At 49.2% G+C, this 24789-nt stretch overlaps 1 protein-coding gene across 1 annotated transcript; it reads right to left on the bottom strand.

Annotated features, from left to right (window-relative positions):
* LOC102938297 (adhesion G protein-coupled receptor E3) lies at positions 1 to 21264 on the bottom strand. Its single transcript, XM_043533245.1, has 12 exons — positions 21025 to 21264; positions 18964 to 19040; positions 18521 to 18610; positions 17802 to 17985; positions 16706 to 16822; positions 15604 to 15803; positions 13261 to 13431; positions 6771 to 6965; positions 5821 to 6056; positions 5052 to 5118; positions 3554 to 3645; positions 1 to 160 (listed from the first exon to the last, which is right to left on the bottom strand). Exons 2-12 carry the CDS (start codon positions 18985 to 18987, stop codon positions 130 to 132), a joined length of 1407 nt encoding a protein of 468 aa, XP_043389180.1. The 5' UTR covers positions 18988 to 19040; positions 21025 to 21264; the 3' UTR covers positions 1 to 129.
* Between the last annotated feature and the right edge of the window lie 3525 nt (positions 21265 to 24789).

The following is a 24789-nucleotide window of genomic DNA, read 5'->3' as shown; positions in this document are numbered from 1 at the left end:
TGTTCTGAGTCTTCATCTCTGGAGACCGGAGCGCAGTGGCCAGCATGGCCTGTTTCACGGCCTGCATCAGGAGCGTCACAGCCGATGCCACCTCTCCCTCGCTGGCACCGGCCCGGAGGGAGCTGCTGTTCAGGAGGGAGTCGAAAGGGCGAGTTGCTTCCTAGCGATGGGGAAAGACATACCTTGTGCGTGAGGAATCTGGCGGCTCCAGTGCCACATCCCGTGTGGGGACAGTGACGTCACTTGGGAACATTGGGGGTCAGACTGGCCTTTCCCAGCTTGGGGTGCTACACACAAATGGACACTCACCACTAGAAAAAAGAAAAGGAGTACTTGTGGCACCTTAGAGACCAACAAATTTATTTGAGCATAAGTTTTCGTGAGCTACAGCTCACACATCCCCAGTGGAAGGCATAGATATTTTCTGGAGTATCAATCTACACATCCTCCTGCTGTGAGACCCCTACATGAGCTCAGGGGGCACGGGGCTGTGGTGTGCACCCAGGGCAGACCCTCTCACCTCCAATGATAACGCAACACTCCCATCTCTGCACGTGGATGTCAAAATCCTTACACTTGAATTTATGAAGGAGTAACCCCGCAGCTGCAGAGAAACCTCTCACCTGCAATGATAATGCCGCACTCCCATCTCCGCGTCACTGGAGGGGCAGAGTTAAGGTGCTTCGCATGCAGAGGGAGTGAGGGATTGCAGGAGGGTAACAGCATATCTAGGATCCATGGGAACGAATTCCCAGTATGTTGTCATTCACAGTAACCCTGTCCCACACAGGAAAGCAGGGGCCAGTAGCTCCACCCCACTCTGCCCATATCCTCCTGACCCAGTTGCTCTCCAGAGGGTTATTATAATGGGATCTCTCCATCTGCCTTTATCCAGGTTACTGACCTTTAAAGCCATCGCCCAGCTCTTTGTTCTGGGCTGCACATGGAGCTTTGGTCTCCTCCAAGTCGGCCCAGCAGTCCACATCGTCAACAGCCTGCAGGGAGCCTTCATCTTCCTGGGTGCACTGTCTCCTCAATCGCCAGGTAACGCCTGTGCCTGTCATCACCCCTGCAGCACCTTCACCGGCCTCGCAGTGGCCATGCCTGATCTCCTCAGAGTTAGTTACATAGTGCAGTGACCGTGTCCCTCACGCTCCAGGTAAGAGAGGCGTACAGGAGATGGATCAAGGGATTCCGAACGTCCAGCACGAAATCTCAGATGTCTGATCTACCTGGGCGGCAGGTTTGTATAATTTTTGGTGGTGCCCAAGCAGAGCTGTCCCATCCATAGGACGGATCGGGAAAACCACCTCAGGCCCTGCACTTTGGGGGCCCCCGCACTTCAGGGGAAGCGGGGTCTAGGGTGGCCTGGGGGGGGTCAGCGGGTGTCTGGCACTGGCAGTAGCAAGCAACCCTGCCCCAGCATGCCCTGCTCCACCCCACCTCTTTCCACCCCGCCCCCACTCCACCCCTTCCCCCAAACCCCCGCCCATGAGCAATGCTGCAAGCCAGGGGGGTAGAGTGGAGCAGGCTGGGACCAGGTCACTCGCTCCTGCCGGCACTAGGCCCCTCGCTAACCCCCCAGGCAGCCCTGGACCCCATGTCCCTCGAAGCACAGGACAGGGGTAGGCACCACCATGTTGTGTGACGGATACTTGACAAAATTCCTGGACATTTTGGGGGTGGGTATTATGTCATTCAGTCATTCAACCCTTAAAATAGCACACAATTTCCCACACTGAAAAAACACAGTAACCTAATAATAATAATTAATCATAATAAATTCAACTCATAGAATTCATGAGCACACCTCCTTTTTGGAAGTTCATAGTCACTTTTTCTGCAGCTCTTCCAAAGTTAGCAAGACACCGCGCTGCCTGATACCCTTCCACACACCTTAATCTACAGGGACCGTTAGGCAACACCTCTTTAGAACAACAAAGCTGATTTTCACCAGCTGAATATCTGAAGGGTGCTGAGGAGATAGGAGAGAGATGGGAAAAGTCCGTCTTAACCAAAAAACCATCCTAAGGAAGCAGAACTGAATTTAGTTCCTGATTCTACTACAGGCTCCCTATTTGACTTTAGCCAAGTCACCTGATCCCCTCTTCCCCTGCTGTCTAACAGGGGTAATAATTCTTCTGTTCTCCCACCTTGTGTCCATCTCGTCTACTTGGCTTGTGAGCTCTTTGGGACAGGGATTGTCTCTGACTGTGTGTATGTACAGCACCAAGCACTGTGGGACTGTACGTGCCCAGATCACATAAACAAACACGGCGAACAGAAGTGGGCTGACACCGTCACTGCTCTCAGTTTGGAGAAGTTTCTAACAGAACAATGACATCAGCGAATTTCCTAGTGCTGCGGGGACAGCACGGTTTGAAACAAATGTCCTTAAAAAAAAAAAAAAAGGTAGAAGAGCATTTAATGGTGTAGTGACAGCGCTGAAGCTGAAACTCGGTTACAGGCCAGGTCCTCAGCTGGTGTAAACTCGTGCATTTCCAAGGGTCCTTCGGGGCCTTGGGAAGCAGACAATAGCCACGAAGCAGTGTGCTTCAGCCATGCCCTCAGCAGCACCTCCACCCCACCAGTCACAACCCCCATGCCAGGGGCTGGGAGCAGGACTAATGGAGAGATTTTATGCCAGCTCCACAGCAGCCAGGAAGGACTCCTGCCCAGGAGGGCTAATCACAGGGCCATTTCTGCCCACTTTAAAGCCCCTTTACACTGCCAGATTGGCATAAAGAGGCTTTAGAATTGGGCCTTAGGTTTCCAGGACAGGCAGAACCTGATAGCAAACCCTCAAACCAAAGAAGCAACCAAGGTCCATAAGCAGGTTATTTTATTATTTACACATTACAGTGAAACAGCAGAGCTAGCTCACACACAGCACGCGAGGGCTCTGTAAATCATCTCCCCCCACCGCATGGTGTTCTTTCCCTAAGAAATAACTGCTCTCTGACCTGGGAACTGGTCCTTTAAATGTGGGAGACACACACAGCTAAAACCCTAGGGTGGCCTTTGAATTCAGTAGGAGTTTTGGATTTGGATCAGAGAGAAGATTTTGTCCAATCCCGCTTCCCCTTCCAGGTAGTTGTGATGAAGAACGGCAACTGCCCCACTGGCACAGCAAAGCCGGCTGTACGATAAACATTGTTGGTTGGAGAGGTGATTGTTTCATGGAGATGAAGTGGAGGGCTCTCCCCAACTCACCTGCCAGCAAAACAAATATACATTGAGTGCCAATCCCATGGGAAAACTCCAGTGAACCCCTGCCCTGAGCTCTTTCCCGCACTCTGCACTACCTCCTGCACCCCAACCTCCTGCCCTGAGCCCCATCGTACACCCCACACCCCTCCTCCACCCCAACCCCTTGCCCTGAGCCCCTTCCTGCACAACGCACCCCCTCCCACACCCCGCACTCCCTCCTGCACACCAACCCCCTGTCCCAGCCCTACTTTTATGGCCCTGCATGCAATTTCCCCACCCGGATGTGGCCCTCGAGCCAAAAAGTTTGCCCACCCCTATTCTAGTAGATATAGTGCTGTCCTACCTGGTGTCTTTGAGAGTGGACACATCTTCATTAAGGGAGGAGAGTTTGTCTCTCAGGATCCAGAGGGTTACAATAAAAAATGTTAAATTTATCTGTGGAAACAGCATGAAATATTCCTTGTAAAACATGCTAGCCAAGGCCAGTCTCTCTGGCTGAGGCACAGAACAATCCTATGGGATCAGACTGCTGCAGACCAGTGACTGCTCCTCAAGGTGGGTCATATACCATTCGCTACCAGATCTTGGTCCCAGGCCATGCAGGGAACAGTTGGCAAAGGCAGGGCTGCAATGCATCACATGTGATCATACAGCCAGAGGGCCACATTCTGCTCTTATCTGAATCTGGAGTGACTCCACTGATTCCAGTGGGGTCTACAGTTATTCCAGATTTAGAGCTGTGTGATTTGGCCCAAAGCTTCTAGGTCCTGTCTATAGAGGATTCCCTTCAATTCTGAGACTGAAATTAATTCTTAACTCGCTGCCTGAGATGGGGAGGAATCTGCAAGGACATTTGCAACCTTTATCTCTTACAACACATGTTCCCTTCCTTCCCCAAACTCCCCACGCTGCAGCCACCTGCCCTTCCCCCATCACTTGGGTTATTTACCAGCCAGGCTGGACAAGGCACGGGACAAAACTATCCTCATTCCGGCAGAGGTCCCACTTGTTTCCATGGCAGCATTGCATGAGTAATGACATATTATAATTAATCATATTGTGGTAGCACCTAGAGGCTCCAACTGAGATGGCACTGGGTTCTGTACTCACACCTAGAAAGGGGCAGCCCCTGTCCTGGAGCATTTGTTTGCAAAATAACTAGGCAAGACCACAGGCACCAGCTTTCTCTGCGCCGCCCAACCCCCCACCCCACCCCAGACCCCTCCCTCACCCAACCTCTTCTCCCAAGCCACCTCTTCTAACCTTCGAATGGCCCCAAGTCCTGCACCCACCCCACCCCTTCTCCAAGCCCTTGCCTCTTCCCACCCCCAACCCACCTCTTCCCACCCAGTTCCGCCCCCTCCCCCACCACGCGTCCTGCACACCACAGAACAGCTGACTGCGGGAGGCGCTGCGATGGAGGGGGAGGAGTTGATCGGCACGGCCGCCGGCAGTGGGGAGCTGGCTGCCAGTGGGTGCTGAGGATCCTGTATTTATTTTCGGTGCCTATGAGCAAGACAGACAAAGGGTGGGAGGAGAAACAGAGGTACAGCGAGGGGAAGCTACTTCCCAAGTTAACACAGCAGGCCAGTGGCAGAGTCAGGTCCCCTGACTCACAGCCTAGTGCCCGACCCATTCGCCCTGACTGCCTCCATAGAACGTAGGCTATTCTGTTAGTGGGAAATCCTGCACTGGCCAAAGAGGGAGGAATGAAATGGGGTCTTCTTGGACTCTTTCATCTTAAATTCTCTGGGAGATATTCCTCTCTTGGCTCCACGGGACTCCACAGGGTCGCAGAGGAGAGAGGAGAATGGGGCCCTGTGGTTCTGTGAGGTACCCACCAGGATTATGGCACAGACTGGTCCCAGGAAGCTCCAATGAAATCCTCTCTCCAGACTGAGCCAGCAGCTACAGGCAGGGAGCAAGAAGAAGGTGACTTTAATGGGATTACGACCCTTTTTCAGCACCACGGGCAGAGAGAGGGTGTCACAGGGCAGCTGGCTCTCAAAAGCAAGATGGATCTCAGCCAGCCTGTGACATGGCCGACTCTCCTGCGGGCTGCAGGAGAACAGCCCTCCCCATCTACCTCAGCAGCTCCTGCTTTCAGCCTCCTCAAATGACCCTTTCTGGTGGATGGGCGCAGTATTGAGGGAGGGCCAGACATGCAGCGGATGTACATTGGCCTAGCTGCACTGAAGGAAGTGGAGCTACCCTGATTTACACCAGCTGAGGATCTAGCCTGGGGTGTCTAGAACCTGCCATGCCCTGTTTTAGTGGAGTCGCTCACTTGAGAGAGGGGATCCTCAGGGATTTGCCCACAGTAAGAAGGTGCATTTGTTTCCTACCCACCAATGCCACAAACCCAGCCTGGGACCTGGAAGTCAAGCTGGGATCTTTCTGGCTTGTTCTTCCGCATCACCAGTGGGGCGAGGAGTGTAGATGTCTGACAGGTGGGCAACTCAACTACAGCGCTCAGGGCAGCTCAGTGTCACAGTCAGCTCCCAGGCAGGGTGAGCAGGGAAATCTCGGTTCAAGTCAGACCTGGGGTGAGCCGAACACCTGCATGGAAGCCAGATCCCAGCTCCCCTTCGGGATGGGCACTGCACTTACTGGTTGGAAGTTCCATAGCCTCCAGGATTCACCGCTGCAGAAATAGCCACCACCAGGGCGGGGAATCCGTAGCCGAACGGGTACATAAATCTCTTCTTGAACCGGCTGGCGCTGGTGTAATTCATGACCTGCAGGTTCTGGACGGTGAGGAAGAGGTGCAGCCCCTCCAGGAACATCCAGGTGAAGCTGGCCAGGAAGAGGTAGTGTAGGAAGCCAGCAATGACAGCACACACCACCTGAGGACAGGAGGAGAGAGAGCTCTGGGACACTGCTTCTGGGAAGGGAAACACTGAATTTGGAGGTGGGGGGACTTTTGTGAGGATCATATAGGGCTCTTTATTAACACATGTCTCCAGTTATGGCTCTCTCCCAGGGACAATATGTTCTTCAGTCTACAGGAGCTTGTCTAAGGGCAAGCTGGCTGGCCCTTTCAATCATTCAGAGTCCAGCCCGGTCCTGATCTCCACTCAGAAAAGATGGTTTCTGGGGGTTGTAGTTCCCAAATGAATCGTGGAAATTGTTGGATACTGTGAGGAATCCTAGGATAGGGAGCAGGGACATAAACAAGTTCCCGGTCCTCATAATAGGGAGAGACCTGGAGGGTGTCGGTTTTCTTCTCTGTATCTGCTTCAAGATATAGGTGCCTTGCATCTGCCCATCAGTGTGGGGGCAGAGAGGACAGGCAGGGGACTGTGACTCTGGAAATCGAGGTTCCTTTGTCTGATGAAGGATGGAGCCCACAAGGGAAAGGGAAAGACTGGTTTCACCCAGAGAGATTTCTTTTGCAGGGGAGTAAATAATTATTTCTGCGGGACTAAAGAGCATGGAATAAATGTTACCGTCCAGCTGAGGGTATAAAAAGGTGCTGGAGTGAGGGGAGCTTTAGAAATGCTGACAGAGGATCTGGACACAGCTCAATTTTAAACCAAGAATAAAAGTGGGTAACTGACCCCACTGCGGGTGCGGGTCACCGCGGTGAGGAAGAGCAGGTTGGCCAGGAAGAGGCAGAGGCAGAGCTGCAGGTGGAGAGAGGTGCTGACATTGCGGATGGAGCGGCAAAGGAGGAAGGTGAGGATAGCGAGGAGGAGGCACAGCAGGGAGAAGGTCAGACCCACGTAGGTGACAACAGTCAGTGGATAACTCTCCTGTAACACAGCAAAGGGAGACTCACCAGTGAGCCCTGAGATGCTACATGGGAAATAAAGGGAAGTAAGGACACCCTGGGGAATTACAGACCAGTCAGCTTAACTTCCGTATCCCGAACGATAATGGAGCAAATAATTAAGCAATCAATTTGCAAACACCTAGAAGATAATAAGGTGATAAATAACAGTCAGCATGGATTTGTCAAGAACCAATCATGTCAAACAAACCTGATAGCTTTCTCTGACAGGGTAACAAGCTTTGTGGATGGCAGGTGGGTGGGGGGGAACGGTAGATGTGGAATATCTTGACTTTAGTAAGGCTTTTGATACTGTCTCGCATGACCGGTCAGCCTCACTTCAGTCCCTTGTAAAATCATGGAGCAGGTCCTCAAGGAATCCATTTTGAAGCACTTGGAGGAGAGGAAAGTGATCAGGAACAGTCAGCATGGATTCACCAAAGGCAAGTCATGCCTGACTAATCTAATTGCCTTCTATGACGAGATAACTGGCTCTGTGGATGAGGGGAAAGCAGTGGACAAGTTATTCCTTGACTTTAGCAAAGCTTTTGACATGCTCTCCCACAGTATTCTTGCCAGCAAGTTAAAGAAGTATGGGCTGGATGAATGGACTATAAGGTGGACAGAAAGCTGGCTAGATCGTCGGGCTCAATGGGTAGTGATCAATGGCTTGATGTCCAGTTGGCAGCTGGTATCAAGCGGAGTGCCCCAGGGGTCAGTCCTGGGACCAGTTTTGTTTAACATCTTTATTAATGATCTGGATGATAGGATGAATTGCACCCTCAGCAAGTTTGCGGATGACACTAAACTGGGGGCAGGTAGATATGCTGGAAGGTAGGGATAGGTACAGAGTGACCCAGACAAATTGGAGGATTGGGCCAAAATAAATCTGATGAGGTTCAATAAGGACAAGTGCAGAGTCCTGCACTTAGGAAGGAAGAATCCCATGCACCGCTACAGGCTGGGGACCGACTGGCTAAGCAGCAGTTCTGCAGAAAAGGACCTGGGGATTACAGTGGATGAGAAGCTGGATATGAGTCAGCAGTGTGCCCTTGTTTCCAAGAAGGCCAACGGCATATTGGGCTGTTTTAGTAGGAGCATTACCAGCAGATTGAGGGAAGTGATTATTCCCCTCTTTTCGGCAATGGTGAGGCCACACCAGGGGTATTGCGTCCAGATTTGGACCCCCCACTACAGAAGGGATGTGGACAAATTGAAGAGAGTCCAGCGGAGGGCAATGAAAATGATTAGGGGGCTGGGGCACCTGACTTATGAGGAGAGACTGAGGGAACTGGAGTTATTTAGTCTGCAGAAGAGAAGAGTGAGGGAGAATTTGATAGCAGCCTTCAACTACCTGAAAGAGGATTCCAAAGAGGATGGAGCTCGGCTGTTCTCAGCTGTGGCGGATGACAGAATAAGGAGCAATGGTCTCAAGTTGCAGTGGGGGAGGTCTAGATTGGATATTAGGAAACATTATTTCACTAGAAGGGTGGTAAAGCACTGGAATGAGTTACCTAGGGAGGTGGTGGAATCTCCATCCTTAGAGGTTTTTAACGCCTGGCTTGACAAACCCCTGGCTCGGATCATTTAGTTGCTGTTGGTTCTGCTTTGAGCAGGGGATTGGACTAGATGACTTCATGACGTCTCTTCCAACCATAATATTCTATGATTCTATGACCTTTTCATAAACAAACTAGGGAAATACAACCTAGATGGAACTACTATAAGGTGGGTGCATAACCGTTGGAAAATCGTTCCCAGAGAATAGTTATCATTGGCTCACAGTCATGCTGGAAGGGCATAACAAGTGGGGTCCTGCAGGGATCAGTTCTGGGTCCGGTTCTGTTCAATATCTTCACCAGTGATTTAGATAATGGCATAGAGAGTACACTTATAAAGTTTGTGGATGATACCAAGCTGGGAGGGGTTGCAAGTGCTTTGGACGATAGGATTAAAATTCAAAATGATCTGGACAAATTAGAGAAATATTTTGAAGTAAATAGGATGAAATTCAATAAGGACAAATGCAAACTACTCCACTTAGGAAGGAACAATCAGTTGCACACATACAAAATGGGAAATGACTGTCTAGGAAGGAGTACTGCGGAATGGGATCTGGGGGGTCATATTGGATCCAGGGCCGTCCTTAGGATTTATGGGGCCATACGCAGTATTATTAAACTGCTGCCCCTATGCCCGATGGCAGCAAAGGATACCGAGACGCCCGGCTCGCCTCACGGCGGCGGAGACTCACAGTCCCTCGCAGAGATCCCCGGACCCTCCGCCTCATGCAGAATGCGCGGTGCCGGCGCATTCGGCTCTGTGAATATGGCCCCTGCCTAAGGACACTGCAGCGCATGCTGGGTGTGCGGGAGCCGACCCGCTCTTACCTGCTGTCATGGGCGGTGCGTGAAGCTGCTGCTTGGGGAGGCTAGCTCCCCAGCCCACCTCTTCTGCCTGTGGCCCCGCCCATACTCCACCCCTGCTCTGCCCCAGGCCCCGCTCCTCTCCAGTGTCTCCCTCCTCTCTTCCCTCCCCCTCCCGGCTCATCCCCTTCCAGCCAAATCCCTGAACCCAAATGAAGCAAATGACATTAGAAAGAAATTGCATAAGAGTGGGGTTTTTTTTTTCAAAAGAAAATGGAGCATGTTTTCCACTGCATGCCAGAAGGTGAAGACTGGACATGCAGAAGGTACCTAATTAAAAGCACTAAATTTAGGAATAAAAAATGTCAGTCTCAGGTATTTTGGTATACGCTGAAGTTTGTCAGAGATTTATTTGAAAAAACTTTGTAGTAAGGGCAAGTTGGCTGTCCTGCCGAATACAACATTAAATATTATGGAATACATCATGCAGCTCTTCTCTGTTTTATATTTTCTTAATCAGTATTTCTATGCTCGTTTTATTTTTTAAATGTACTCTTAAGCCTTCATAAAGTTATCATTCCAGATGACTTCATATTTAACTCACTGAAACAAAGACATTATTTTAAATTAATCAGTCACAGAGGTTTAGTGTGTTCATAACAATGTTCATTGCTTTTAGAGAAAGGAAAAACTAATTTACTTTGTGTGATCTCCATAACAACAGACACGTTTATGAAATTTCACCAACTTCAAAAAATATGTTTCCAAAGATTTTAGGCATAACAAAGGATTTTATATCTTACTAATGTACTGATTTTGCTGGAGAGTTCTCTTAAAACTAGTTCATCAAATGATAGCTCAGTGGTTTGAGGATTGGCTTGCTAAACCCAGGGTTGTGAGTTCAATCCTTGTAGGGGGCCATTTAGGGATCTGGGGCAAAAATTGGGGATTGGTCCTGCTTTGAGCAGGGGGCTGGACTAGATGACCTCCTGAGGTCCCTTCCAACCCTGATATTCTATGATTCTATGAAATAGTCAGAAGTAAAGAAAGGGAAACTCGTTTGTCCAGCTATCTGGAAGGAAAGGGGTGTTGTCCCTTTAAGAGCTAGGCTCTCTTCAATGGGGGGGGGGGGGGGAAGGGAGAAAGGGATGGACAGAAAGACTTTGGAAGTAAGTTTTTTGTACTATAGTAATTAAAATTAAAATGTGTATTTTAGATAAGAGTGGTCGTTTGAAGGATTTATTTAAAAAACTAGATGTCTGATGATCCAAGCATTTAAAGCTAAAGATGAATACTCCGATTGTGGATCTAAAAATCTATGCAGGGATTCTTTAGAGATGTGATTTTATGATCTTCAGCAATCTTGTAATGAAATATTTTTAAAGCACATTTTAAACTAAGGTCCTGTAGACTAACATGTTCTGAGTAAATATTACAGTAATGCACAACTGTTTTTATCAGTAAATTCAGAAACTGAGAGTATATACCCAGGGGTTGGCAAATGCCTGTTAAATGGCTTCATTACCACTTGAATGGCTCTTTAACAGTTTCAGTGTTGTTCTAACAGGTCTGGCAGGCTGGAGGCTTTTTCATTTTAAGTTACTAGATCCCCTCTGGAGTAAGAGTCACCAGGCTGCAGCAGCTGCAGGAAGGGTCAGAACAGGGATAGGAAGAGGCAGAAGGGTGGACACTAAGACCCACGGGTGCCCCAAATTTTCAGATGCCCTACACAGCCTTGTATGCTGCGTATGCCTTAGGACAGCCCTGAGTGGATCACAAGCTAAATATGAGTGAACAGTGTAACGCTGTTGCAAAAAAAGCAAACATCATTCTGGGATGTATTTTCAAGGAGTATTGTAAGCAAGACACGAGAAGTAATTCTTCCGCTCTAGTCCACGCTGATTAGGCCTCAATTGGAGGACTGTGTCCAGTTCTGGGCGCCAAATTTCAGGAAAGATGTGGATAAATTGGAGAAAATCCAGAGAAGAGCAACAAAAATGATTAAAGCTCTAGAAAACATGACCTATGAGGGAAGGTTGAAAAAATTGGGTTTGTTTGGTCTGGAGAAGAGAAGACTGAGAGGGGACATGATAACAGTTTTCAAATACATAAAAGGTTGTTACAAGGAGGAGGGAGAAAAATTGTTCTTCTTCACATCTGTAGCAAGGGCGGTTTAGGTTGGACATTAGGAAAAAATTCCTAACTGTCAGGGTAGTTAAGCACTGGAATAAATTGCCTAGGGAGGTTGTGGAATCTCCATCCTTGGGGATTTTTAAGAGCAGGTCGGACAAACACCTGTCAGGGATGGTCTACATAATACTTATTCCTGCCGTGAGTGCAGGGGACTGGACTAGATGACTTCGAGGTCCCTTCCAGTTCTATGATTCTATGGACTATGGGTGACCATTTATAATATGGTTACCAATGTTACAAAATTTCAATGAATCTTACCAGATATGCCATGTAAGGTATCAGTCGAAAAGTTACAATTTGTAAGTATGATAATCTTGTTAAAATGTATGTATCGTCTTTGCATTGTGAGTTATAAATGTGTGATATGTCTGTGCTGTGTTTCTGGGTGACACCCCCAGACAGATTGGCCTCAGCACTATCCAGTCTGTTTGGTGGCCCATTGAGGGTAATCACCTATACCAGTGTTTCTCAAACTGGGATCCACGAGGGCATTCCAAGGGGTCCACAGGCCCCGCTGACCAAGTCCTCCACCTCCCTCCCAGTGCCTTCTGCATGCTGGGGAACAGCTGTTCAGCGGCATGCAGGAGGCGCTGAGAGGGAGGGGGAGGGGCGGGGATGGGGATGGGGTACGCTCGGGGGAGGGGGAAGAAAGAGGCAGGGAAGAGGAGAAGCAGGGGTGGACCGGGGGTGGGAAGAGGTGGGGTGGGCCTTAGGGGAATAGATGGAATGGGGGTGGGGTCTGGGGCTGAGCAGGGGGTTGGAGGTCTGCGAAAAATTTTAAATCAAAATGGGGGTCCTCAGGTTCTTAAAGTTTGAGAATCGCTGAGCTCTAGAATGAACGCATTGAGAGAAGCCAGGGGCTATGCCCAAGAGTCAGCAGGACATGTAGGGACATGCCTATGAACAGGGGACTCCAAGTACCTTTCCATGCCCATGTGCTGTGATCTTCTCTTTGGGACAGAGGAAGTACAAGCCACATGGAAAAGGATAGAAAAAGGCAGCTGCATCACCTCCATTTTGTCTTCAATCCTGCTTCTCACCTCTGGAGTAACTTCTCAACAAACTGACGCTTTGAACAGAGGTCTGATAGACCCATCTAAGCTTTGGGTGTGTTCCAGAGGGACTTTACAAGCCAGCAAACTCACCAACGCTGCTAAGAACCTGATATATGGATCTTGAAGTCATATGTATTGGATTGCTTTGATCATTTAACAACTCTCTTCTCTTTCTTTTCTTTTCATTTATAATAAAACCTTTAGTTTTAGAAACTAAAGGATTGGCTGGTAGCTTGGTATTTTGGGTAAGAGCCAAACTAATATTGACCTGGCAATGTGGCAGCCCCTTTGGGGATCAGACGAACATTTTGTTAAGTGAATAGCATTTTAAGCAACCTCTCGCTTTACTGGACCTATCTGCTGATTGGGAGCCAGAGATGGGAATTCAATAAAGGTGACTGTGTGATTTCTTTTTTTCAGCTTCTCGGTAACCAGTGTTGGGGATCCGGAGCACAGATTGTGACTGGTTGGTGATTCTAACTACACTGTTAACCACCAGATCACAATCCCAGCCCAGCCCCCTTGACCCTGACCGATCCTGTATGGCCACAGATTATACCCTGAGGTTCCTACTCAGCGGTCATTCAGGCAAAATTCCCATTGATTTTGTCCAAGTAAGGAACTCAGAGTCCAGCCCTTTGATCTGAGTCTGACAGTGAGATACCTCCATTCTGGTGTGACCCATCAGGAGTGCGAAGCTGGAGAGACGGTCACAGCTGCAGATGGTGTGAGTGCTGTTCGTCTGGAGACTTTTGCAGCCATCCTCAGCCCAGGTGCCTTTCCCAGCGATGAATTTCCAGTGAACGCAACAAGCCTCTTCCTCCTCTTTCTTTGCCTGGAAACCAAAACACCATCATCCTCTTCACTGGATCACGGGGAGAATACGATTTCTTTTGTCACACATCTCTAAATAGACAGTAATAAACCTGAAGTCACCAATGGCTTCATGGCTCTCATTGTGCTGCACGTAACAGCCATTTGGGACTTCCCATTGGCAGTGGAAATACAAGCGAGATCCTCCATCTCCAATAGCACAAACCCCTTGTGATGCTGTCAGGGTTCCCTCCCCATTCTGAAATCTAGGGTACAGATGTGGGGACCCGCATGAAAGATCCCCTAAGCTTATTCTTACAAGCTTAGGTTAAAACTTCCCCAAGGCACAAATTCTTTGCCCTTGGAGGGTACGCCGCCACCACCAAGTGATTTAACAAAGAATCAGGGAAAAGACCACTTGGAGAATATCCCCCCAAGCCCTTACACCCCTTTTCCTGGGGAGGCTTGAGGATAATATCCTAACCAATTGGTTACAAAGTGATCACAGAGCCAAACCCCTGGGTCTTAGGACAATAGAGAAATCAGTCAGGTTCTTAAAAGAAGGATTTTATTTTAGAAAAGGTAAAAATCACCTCTGTAAAATCAGGATGGAAAATAACTTTACAGGGTAACAAAAGATTCAAAAACACAGCAGAACTTCCTCTAGGCTTAGTTTCAAAGTTACAAAAAACAGGAATAAACCTCCCTCCAGCAAAGGAAAAATTCACAAGCAGAACAAAAGATAATCTAACACGCCTTGCCTGACTTTTACTTACAATTTTTGTAATATGAGAGACTTTTAGGATGGTTTATAGGAGAAGGAGTTTTCTGACCTGATGCTTCTCTGCTTCCCAAGAGAACACACACAAAACCAAAGCCTTCCCGCCCCGCCCCAAGATTTGAGAGTATCTTCTTTCCCCACTGGTTCTTTTGGTCAGATGCCAACCAGGTTATTTGAGCTTCTTAACCCCTTACAGGTAAGGAGGAATTCTAGGCTACCCTTATCTGTATGGTTATGACAGATGCAGCAGGGAGTGGGGAGTATTGATCTGGGAATGTTGCAGGGGAGTTTTACTGGGACTGTCTGCATTGGGGATGGGAGACTTTCCTTGTGGGAAGATACCTGAGCATGTAACATGAGAGCCCGGGAGGGGGGTTGGGGCCAGGTGACACCTTCTGCCCGGGAAACTGGACAAAGGCTGGAGGAGGGGGGTGAGAGATGGCTGGAGGGGGTTTCAGTTTGGAGCTGGCTGGGGAAACAGAGGGAGCCCCGGGACTGGGGTCTAAGCTCCCTGCCCCACAGAAGGACTTGACTGAAGGGTCCGTGTTGTACCTACCAGCTCTGTTTGGGACTGTGTTCCTGTTGTCCAATAAACCTTCTGTTTTACTGGCTGGCTGAGAGTCACAGTGAATTGCAGGAAGTGGGGGTGCAGGGCCCTGGCTCCCCCACACTCCGTGACACCCCTGACCCCAGAGCTAAAGTGGTAATTCCCTTAACTCTGAGTACTGTTGAGTCTATAGAACACAATTGTACAGTTCTGATTTGAGCCATTAAAAGGCATTCATATACCCACCCACAAATATCCACATGCACTCTAGCAAGTTCATTACTTTATCAAAGAAGGCACCATCTCATGCTGCTTCTCTGAACTCTGCTATCTATAGGGCAGAGGTCCCCAAACAGTGGGGTGCGCCCCCCTAAGGGGACATAGAGGAACCTTCAGAGGGACATGACAAGTCCCGGGTCAGCCCCCATGTGGGGCAGAGAGGGACACCATCCAGCCCCTCCCCACCCTGAGCTCTGCTCTGGTCCCACCTGTAGCCACATCCCCAATTTCCAGCCCCATGCTTGGTACCATTCCCAACCTCAGCATGTCTCCACTCCCAGCCCCAGCCCCTTGCAGCTCCATTCCCGGCCTTCCATTTATTCCTGCTCTGAGGGGTGAGCCAGGCACAGTTGTTATTCCTGAGCATTTTACATGATTAATCATAATCAGGCCTGGTGTGAACCCTATGTAATGTCCTCCATCAAAACAGCCCCAGCGTCAGGACTGAAGAAGCTCCCTCTCTTTCTCAGATAACTGTTTCTCAGTCCAGAAAGGCAGCAGAACTCAAATGCCCTGCAGGAGACGCACCTTTCAAGTGCCCAGCTGGAGTCCCGGGCACACAGCAAAGTAAAAGGATCTACACTCACCTGTCTATGGCGCAGGGTGAAATTCACAGGTTTGGAGAGGTTCATGGGCGTCCCATCTCCGATAGCCCCACTCACCACCCTGGAATTCAGGTGAAAATTCCTCATTTTCTCATCAGCCATTAGATCTCCCTCGTCGAGAAATGCCGTGTTAATGATGGAGCCCAGGGTGGAGTAAGAAATAAAAGCAACAACCCAAGGATCTGAAAGAATGAAATGGTGACTCATCATAGAGACAAGGACACTGAGACAAAAAAAGAGCACGCCAGGTGCCAAAGGTCACAGCGAGTCTGGGGCAGAGCTGGGAAAAAGAACCCAGGAGTCCTGGCTAGCATTTTGAGCTTTAACTACTAAAATATGTTGCCTCCTCCCTCTTCTTCCACAGAAGCACTTCTGTGTTGGAAACATCTGGCATGCACGATGGGAGTGTGATTCCTAAAGTGCACTAACGTACATTAAAGCACACTAGGGAACCTTTAGTGCACACTAGTAGGGTCTATATGGACCAATTAATGCACAGTTAGTTAGTGCTCTTTAGAAATCATACCCCCATACTGCACATTATCCAGCTCGGTACACAGCCCTAGGTGAAAGGCACTGAGGTGAAGCCATAGTTTTTCTTGGTTAGGAGAGGCAGAGGGGTTGGTTAGTGAGGAGCTTTCCCTGGGGCTAAAGAATTAAGAACCAGTCCCAGTTACGTCATACTGGCCTGAAAATTGGAGTAAAATTGGTCAATATTATCCTGGTTCCATTCCAGGAAGTCAGACACGTCAACCTGGGGCCTAGCTGGGCTCATCATCAGGACATCATGCGTTGGGCCAACGGATCTCTGATCTTTCCATTCTCTGGACCAATTCATATGCCCATCAAAGCTTCTCTCTCCTCCCTGCCCCACATGGGTTGGTTTTCATGCTGCGGGACAGCCAGGAATGAAGGGTTCTGCAGAGCTCAACGGCCTGAGAAACACTGGCTCAGCCAACAAGGTCCACACTAGTGTCAGGATAACAAAGGCAAGCAAGCCAGCGTGGGGTGAGAGGAAGGGGAGAACTAGGGCCGGGGTTTGGTGTCTAAAGGGGTGAGTGCCTGGGAACCACCAGGATGGTACCTTCTGTGGCTGCTCTGGCGACGGCATTGCAGTGAATGTCTATTGTCTCCTCCTGACCTCTCAGCCTGAAGACCTCATCACAGCAACTTGCAGCTGGGACGAGGAGCGTCTCGATAGCTGGGGAGGGAAATGGCAACACCTCTTGCTGCAAGGGCAAGGCAGGTTTGGAGCTCCACTATCTCTGAATCCCACCACCCCTCCCCCTTCCTCCTCACCTCCATCTCTCTGTGTTACCCTGAGTCCCTCTGGCTGACCTTCTGTGATCCATCATGCCTGCGCCCCCATGAAGATGCAACTGTGCCAAGAGGCAGAAGGCAACTTCTCCCTGCTGCCTCACCTCTGCGCTTTAGCAGGGGAAGCAGCAAGAAGGGGTATTGCTGGGGCAGAGAGTGAAAGGAGGAAGTAGTGGCAGCTGCCTATGGCGACAGGAGGTTGGCATTGCTTTTAAACCCTTCTCAGGCAGCTGCCATTGCTGCAAAGCCCCAGGGCTGGGTTTATGGGTGGCGGGTAGCATAGGCCAGGGAAGGCTGTGCCTCCCCAAACAGCCTGGCGTGGCCCCACCCATGCTTTGCCCCCAGGCTCCCTCCTGTCTGCTTCCAGTTCCCTTCCGGCTCTTCCATGGCTGAGAGGCTGGGGCAGGCAGGCTGGGGCAGGCAGGTGCTCACAAGGCCCAGGGCTGGGGGCGCTGAGGCTGGGGCCATGCCACGTCACGCTGTCTGCCCATCTGCCCGGCGCTGGAGTTGGGGATGCTCCGGCTGCCCAGCACTCTAGGGTTGGGGGTTCTCCGGCTGCACTACCCATCTGACGCTCCGGGTCTGGGGTAGCGCGGGGTGCGAGGCGGGTTTCTCTGGGCTCTAGTGGAAGACGGGGGATGGAAGAGGAGGGGATGGGCCTTGGGCAGAGAGGGAGGGGCCTGGGGCTAGTTTCTCTCAATGGTTAACCTCTCTCAGTGGCTCATTCACCTGCCGCCCAGGGCTGGGTTTTAAACCCTGAGAGAGGGGCAGTGAGGCTGCAGTGGTGTTCTGCACTGAAAAGAGTATAACCCCCTAACTCACACCTGCCACGAGGCGATGTGGGAGCCTCTCATCCTCCTCACCCATAAACTCTGTTGTCACGTTCTGGGTCTTATTCTCCGGAGACCGCAAAGCAACCGTCAGTGCAGCCAGTTCCACACTCTGCAGGAGGAAGGTCACGGCGGAGGCCATGTCCCTCTTTCTCTCAGTCCCACCAGCACTGAGGATGGAGCTATTCAGGAAGGAACCAAAGGGGCGAGCAACTTCCTGGGTTTGGGAAAGCAAACACCCTGAGAAGGACGGAGGATTTCAGTGGTTCATGAGACACTTTCTTCAGACTCCCAGGGGAACAATGACCCTCTTTGGGACATACGGGTTCATAGTGACCTTCCCACTCAGAGGGACTGCAGCATTCTCAAAGAGGGAGCCCTTTACTGAGCGAGTGAGGCTACTGAGGCTTGCTCAGGACTTCACAGTAACCTGAAGCCAGGGTACGTCTAACACCGTGTGTCATTCGCTCCTCATCCCTGGTCCCTTCAGTGTAGGTGCCAGAGAACATTACAACCAATCAGCAGACATCTCGGTTCTCTCTGTATTGCCCCCGGAAGCAATTTGGATCTTCCTAGGACCAGTGGGGACAGAACCCAGATCCCCTGCCACTTCAGCTAGAGATCATGCACATGCGCACACACACCCCTTTTCTGAAGAGCAGCTACAATTTCCCCCAAAGTGAGACGGCTATATCAATACTCAGGGCATTTGGCCATAGAGCGCCCACACACGTAGGGGCAGAACCTCTAACCTCCAGCGATGCTGCTCTGTCCTCTGCACACATGGTCTCCAAATTCACTAAGGTTGAATTCATGAAGGAGCAAAATTCACTGGTGCTGCCCTGCAGAGCAATCAGAGGAAATGGGTTATTTCTACAAGCATGGAAAGGCCACCCAAAATTAAGGTAAATGGTTCCTCATCGTGATCTTGCTTTGACCTATGGTTGGCTGGCTGTCCCACTACTATGCCCACAGATTAAGACATGTTAAGGCTAAGTGTGCTGAAGCCCACAAACATGCTGATATTTAACATAGTATTGAAGGTTGAGTTTTCAAAAGCACTTTGTGTTGGACTGATTCTGCTCCCACTGAAGTCAGTGGTAAACCTTGGAAAAGCAGAGAATCCTCAGGCTCAAAGTTTTCTGTGTACTCTTTGTGAAAACCCTCAAAGCCCAAATAAACCCCTTACATGTAACTGCTGAAAGATATCTTTGCACATCTTCTACAGCTCTTTTGTCTGTTGAGTCTCAGTCTGGCATTTAAAGGTAACATCTAGCAACAGAAAGAGAGGCACGGACAATTACATCAAGTCAACATCTGCAGGGCTAAGGTTTTCAAAAGTGTCTCGTAATTTGAGACATCTTAAAAGGGCCCTGACTTTCAAAAGTGCTGAGCGCTCACCCTCTGAAAATCAGGCCCCTTTAAGGTGTCAGGTTAGGCAACCAAAATCACAAGGCGATTTTGAAAATCTTGGCGTAAGTGACACACCTAAGACCACACTCACACGGACTCTATGACGGAGCTGGGAATGGAAGCTTGATCACTTGAGTCCTAGCCTAGCATTTTAGCCACAAGGGCCATCCTTTCTTCCTTCCAGAATACAAAGTTGATGATCTCCTGAAACCCAGCAGGTGTTTTCTCCCTTTAACTCCATTGATCCCTTAAGCCCTGTCTGACAACTTTCAACTGAGTCTACAATCAGTTAGCAATACATTCAGTCCTAAAAGCCTGGTGTGTGTCCACACATCACCTGGTTAATACTCACTTAAGCTTTGTCTGTGTGTCTCATTGATCAGTGTGTCTTATGTGTCCTCTGGGGCTGCTCCACCAAGGCTCTGGTTCTGCTACAGCTCCTAGCTATGGGAGTTCGTCCCTTAGCTCAACCAGGAGTGGGTCATGGAGTTACAAGGTCCTGGGTTTGATCCTTGGGGATAACCAAGATGACTGTTACATCAATACTCGAGAAGTTTCCCTTCCCAAGAACTGTTCTAACACTGCTCTTGTACTTCTAAAAGGCCTGCGTCTCATCAAGGTTTGTCTACACTAGGAACGCTAAAGTGGTGCAGCTGAAGCTGTGCCACTGTAGTGTAGACACTGACGATGGTGATGGAAGGGTTCTTCCATTGCTGTAGTAAATCCGCCTCTCAGAGGTGGTAGCTAGGACAAGAGAAGAAGTCTTCTGTTGACCTTGTGTTGCCTACCCTGAGGCTTAGGCTGCCTTATGATTGACTGAAGTTTTAGGTGTTGAGAGGCCTCAGTTACACTAAAAGCCTTACGTTGCTCTGGCCTGGAAAAGGCGGTTCAAGTGTCTGGAAAAGGCTCCTAAGAATGTTCCCTGTGGAGGGACCCTCCACAGCGAGTGTGGACCTGGTATAAGGGCCTTTACATGAGCTTGGCTTCATCTGCAAGGCAGATCAAGGATGTGGTCAGAACATACCATGCTACAGCTACTTTCTGGTTCTCAGGGGCCATGGGAAGCAGAGGGTAAATTACAGCAACCCTGCATGGTCCCAGAATGCACAGAGCACAAAGGTGGCTCAAAGCGACCTGTTCCTCCACCATTTCTGTTCCCTGGTGCAAGCACAGGAGTGGCATAAGTAAGAATCAGGCACAAAATTCCCTTGGGTACCCAGAGGGCATCACAACCAAGTGTAGGAGGAAAAGTGCAACGGTCCTTAAGCCAATTCAGACCAGCTGGCGAGCAGCCGCCTAACTGCATGAGCTGGGCGGAAACTAGTTGAGTGCAGCTAGCAACACAGGTACAATCTTAGGCCTGGACTACGCCTAAAACTTAGGTAGATCTAGCTATGTCGCTCAGCGGTGTGAAAAATTCACACCCCTGAGAGACGTAGTTAAGGCGTCCAAAGCCCAGTGTCGACACCACTTGGTTGACAAAAGAATTCTTCTGTCAACCCAGATACCACCTCTCGGTGGGGTGGATTAACTACAGCGACAGAAAAACCCCTTCCATCGCTGTACCAAGTGTCTACACGACAGTGCTTCAGAGGCACATCTGCAGCGTCGTACCTGCTACTGTAGCTTCTGTAGTATGGACATAGCCTGAGTAACTGTGGCTAGTGGTGGCCTAGGGTGGCAGGCTGGGCCAAATTCTCAGCTGGTGTAACTCAATGGAGCCCCATCAAAATCAACAGACTCTACACCAGGCCCATGGTTGCCTCCCCGGTTGTGACACTGTTTTCTTTGCAGCATGCACAGAAAACGTGGTCAAAATAGATTTAAAACCCAGGCTACTCACTCTTCCTGCAGGAACCCGGAATCCCATAGCTGTCCATGGCAGCAGTGCCAACACTCAGGAGCGCGAATGGAGAGCTGGCATGTTCCACAGCATGGGATCTCATGGCATGTCCAAGCGTATGCATGCCCCAACATAACTCAGTGCCAGGGACTGGGTTCCACTCCACATCCCTTAGAGGCTGATTGTCTAAAGATGATGGCGCGAGTCTCCAATGTATTGGCCACCATCAAGGCAAAGTTCTTGAAGCCCTCCTGCTCATTTATAGAATACATCAGGCAGTAACCGGCAACATCTGGAACATTCATCAGGAAGGCGTGGGAGGAATTAGGGTTAGCTGCGCCCAGGCTGTAGAACACCACCTGGATGCCCACGTTAGCAGAGATGTAGACTGGGATTGAGGGCTTGAAAGGAAGTTGGAGTACATTGCCTCCTGTTAGAGTAACATTCTCTTGCTGTTCCCCTCGTTGATGCAACACAGTCGTGCTCTGGGAAGCAGTGATATAGACTATGTCATCTACTTTCTGCCAGGGTAAGGGAGGAATGATGTATGTTGTACCCCAGCTGCAGACTGGTAGGAGCTGCTCAAAGACGTGGTTGCATTTTATGCTATTACAAAAACACACCTGGCCAACCAAGACGGCCACTGGCTTTTCTGAGACAATCCTGGTGCCAGACAGATCTTCTATGCCTTGTAACTGGATGCCTTGGAAACTGAGGAGCTTAATTCCCAGTTTAGTGCCAGTGGAGTAGACCTCTGTTAGGTAACGTAACTTGCCTTTCACATGGACCTTCACGGAGCTGGGCTCTTGGTACGTTATAATAGAGAACTCTGGGTAACTACTGAAGGATTCCATAGAGGGAGTCACTACGTAGTGTTCATTTCCCAAGCTGGAGTCAGGATACAGCACAGTGGTCTCAGGGCTCACATGTTTGTTGCTGACAGACACTACCGAGATATCTTTGTCAGCCTTGACTAGGACCACCTTGGAGACCACGTCACTGCCCTTAACTCCCACTGACTCTGGTAGCCTGACCCGCACCATCTCTCCCTGATTTACCATAGTCTTATTCTCAAACCTTGCCCCGTGAAACAGGTAATTGGGGATGGAAACAGACACTGAAGTGAAGGCAAAGTAGCCAGTAATTTGCACTTCAAATTGACTGGAGTTCCCACAATCCTCCATGTAGGAGGTGATGAATTCTCTTCCCAGAGTCTCAGTCTGACATGTGCCTGCAAGGAAAAATAGCAATAAAACATTGGAGGTAGAAAGAGACACTGTCAAGAGGTGGATAGAGTAAAAGGGACTGGATCAACTTTGTTCAGGTCAAAAATTAAGACCCAGTAAAAAGAAACAGAGCTTGAAAATCTTAATGCAGCTAGAAATTTTCCCCATTATATTTTTAATCTAAATGAAAATATTTTTTGTCAATAGTACACATTATTTTAAATAATAAACAAGCGCAACTTAGACAGCTTAGAACCCAACAAAGACTTTGGAACCAAACATGACTTCGGGGAACGTTCCAATCTGGACCAGAACTCCATGATTGTCCCTGATCTCTATAATTGTTGAGAACCAGAATCCTGGATCCAAACACTCATGGAAACACAGAAAAATGTCAGATCCAGGTGCACACTTAATGATTTGGACTCAGCTCTAAGAATAATTGTTTGCCCTCCCCTAGCACCTCCTGTCTAAGCTCCAAACACTTTACAGACAGACATTCAATAATTCTCAGTCCCACCAGGAGATGGGTCAATATTACTGTCCCCATTGCACTGAGCGGAAAACTAAGGGACAGAGAGGATTAGGAGCTTGCTCAAAGTAACCCCACAAATCAGCAGTAGAATAAGAATAGAACCCAGGTTTCCTAATCTCAGTCTCTTGTGCTCTAAGCGTTAAAACCTACAACCCTTCCCAGCGTTGGGAATAGAACCTTGGTCTGTTGTGCTGAGAAGGGTAGGTGCCTTGGACCTATTGGGGTAAGGTAGTAATAAAACCCCTTTGTACTATTACAACATTAAACATATACGTGTGGTTTGGGGTCTTGTGTCAAATTATCACTGGCACTGTCTCCTTTTGTAACCACCACTGTTAAATATATATATATATATATATATATATATATATATACACACACAGAAAGAGAGAGAGAGAATTCTTTATTAAACACACATAAGAAACAGATAAATGAAATTACAATTTAAAAAGTTAAATAAAACTTTCATTTAATAAGTTTCCTTTATTACTCTTTTAATTATATAGGGCCAGATCTTCAGCTAGTGTAAATCAGTGTAGCACCACTGATGACAACAGACCTTAGCTGATTTACAACAGATGAGGATTCTGCTCATTACCCCCAAGCTGATATCCCACTTGGCTCTTTATAGAGAGATCCAGAAACATTGTATCTCCCAATAAACATTTTATCCTCACTCCCAGAGCTCTCTTTCTATCCTGAGTGGAAAGAAAACTAAGGCCAAATGTAATATAGCTTCTCAAATTTCCACTAGCTGAGAATCTGACTGTCTAGCTTCAGGCCCTTTAATATGATCAGTGAGGGGAGATATTGTGAAATGCTGGGCCTCCTTCTCCTGTCCCTTACACCATATGACCTCCATTGATTTCAGTGCATTTCTCCTGATTTACATTGATGTACGTGAGAAGAGAATGAGGCCCATCGTTCTTAGCCTGAATGGGAGCTGGCGGCTGGATTTAGGGGCAGGTGACCCCTAAAGCCGGGCGGTGCTTACCTCAGGCAGCTCCCAGTCGGTGGCTCAGTGGGGCTAAGGCAGGCTCCCTGCCTGCCCTGGCTCCGCGCTGCTCCTAGAAGTGGCCGGCATGTTTAGCCCCTAGGCGGAGGCGCAGCCAGGTGGATCTGCATGGTGTGTGCTGCCAACGACAACAGCCAGCACCCCCACAGCTCCCATCGGCCACAGTTCTCGGCCAATGAGAGCTGCGGCGTTGGCACTGGGAGTGGCGGCAGCACTCGGAACTTCACTGATTGCCGCTGCGCCTACGGGACGGACATTCCAGCTGCTTCCGGGGAGCTGCACAGAGTCAGGACAGGCAGGGAGCATGCCTTAGCCTCACTGCGCTGCCTACCAGACTTTTAATGGCCCGGTGAGTGGTGCTATCCGGAGCTGCCAGGGTCCCTTTTCGACTGGGCGTTCCGGTTGAAAACCAGACGCCTGGCAACCCTAGTATCACCAGCTAGTCAAATGAGACTGGGATGCATCATGCCTACAAATCGTGCATCAAAGTAATGACATGGGCTACAAATGTAATAAAAATAAGGCATTTTAAAGTTTAACAAATGGAGGGGGGTGCACACCATTTGGTCTAGGGCCAGACCTGGCTGCTGGTCCTCAATGCTTCTCAGGATTTAGCTCCATTTGTAGGATTTCCCAGCACTTCTAGTTTCTACATGAAATTGATCGTGATCTCAATTTTCATTTGCAATTCTGTAATGCTAACAGCTTCTTAAAGGGGAAGCTGTGAAAAGGACAGACCCAGAGTTACTGCTACTTCATTCTCCCTCGCTCCTTTCTGACAGACTTCCAGGGACTGCAGTCCCCTATAGGAAGTCTCCAGCTACCGCTTTCTGGGCCCACCTCTGGCTTTTCAGTGTGGCCTAGTGACACTATTAAAAGACCTCTCAGTGGGACATGGCAGCAGAAAGAGGTTCTTGTTCACCATGGGACAGAGTGTGAGCAGACTAAAACTAGAATACCCTAAGGAGTGACAGAGGGAGAAAGAGGGA

Source organism: Chelonia mydas, chromosome 20, assembly GCF_015237465.2.
Source record: "Chelonia mydas isolate rCheMyd1 chromosome 20, rCheMyd1.pri.v2, whole genome shotgun sequence".
Classification (NCBI taxonomy): domain Eukaryota; kingdom Metazoa; phylum Chordata; order Testudines; family Cheloniidae; genus Chelonia; species Chelonia mydas.
The sequence above is the reverse complement of the archived record's forward strand: the minus strand, read 5'-3'. Positions and strand labels throughout refer to the sequence as shown.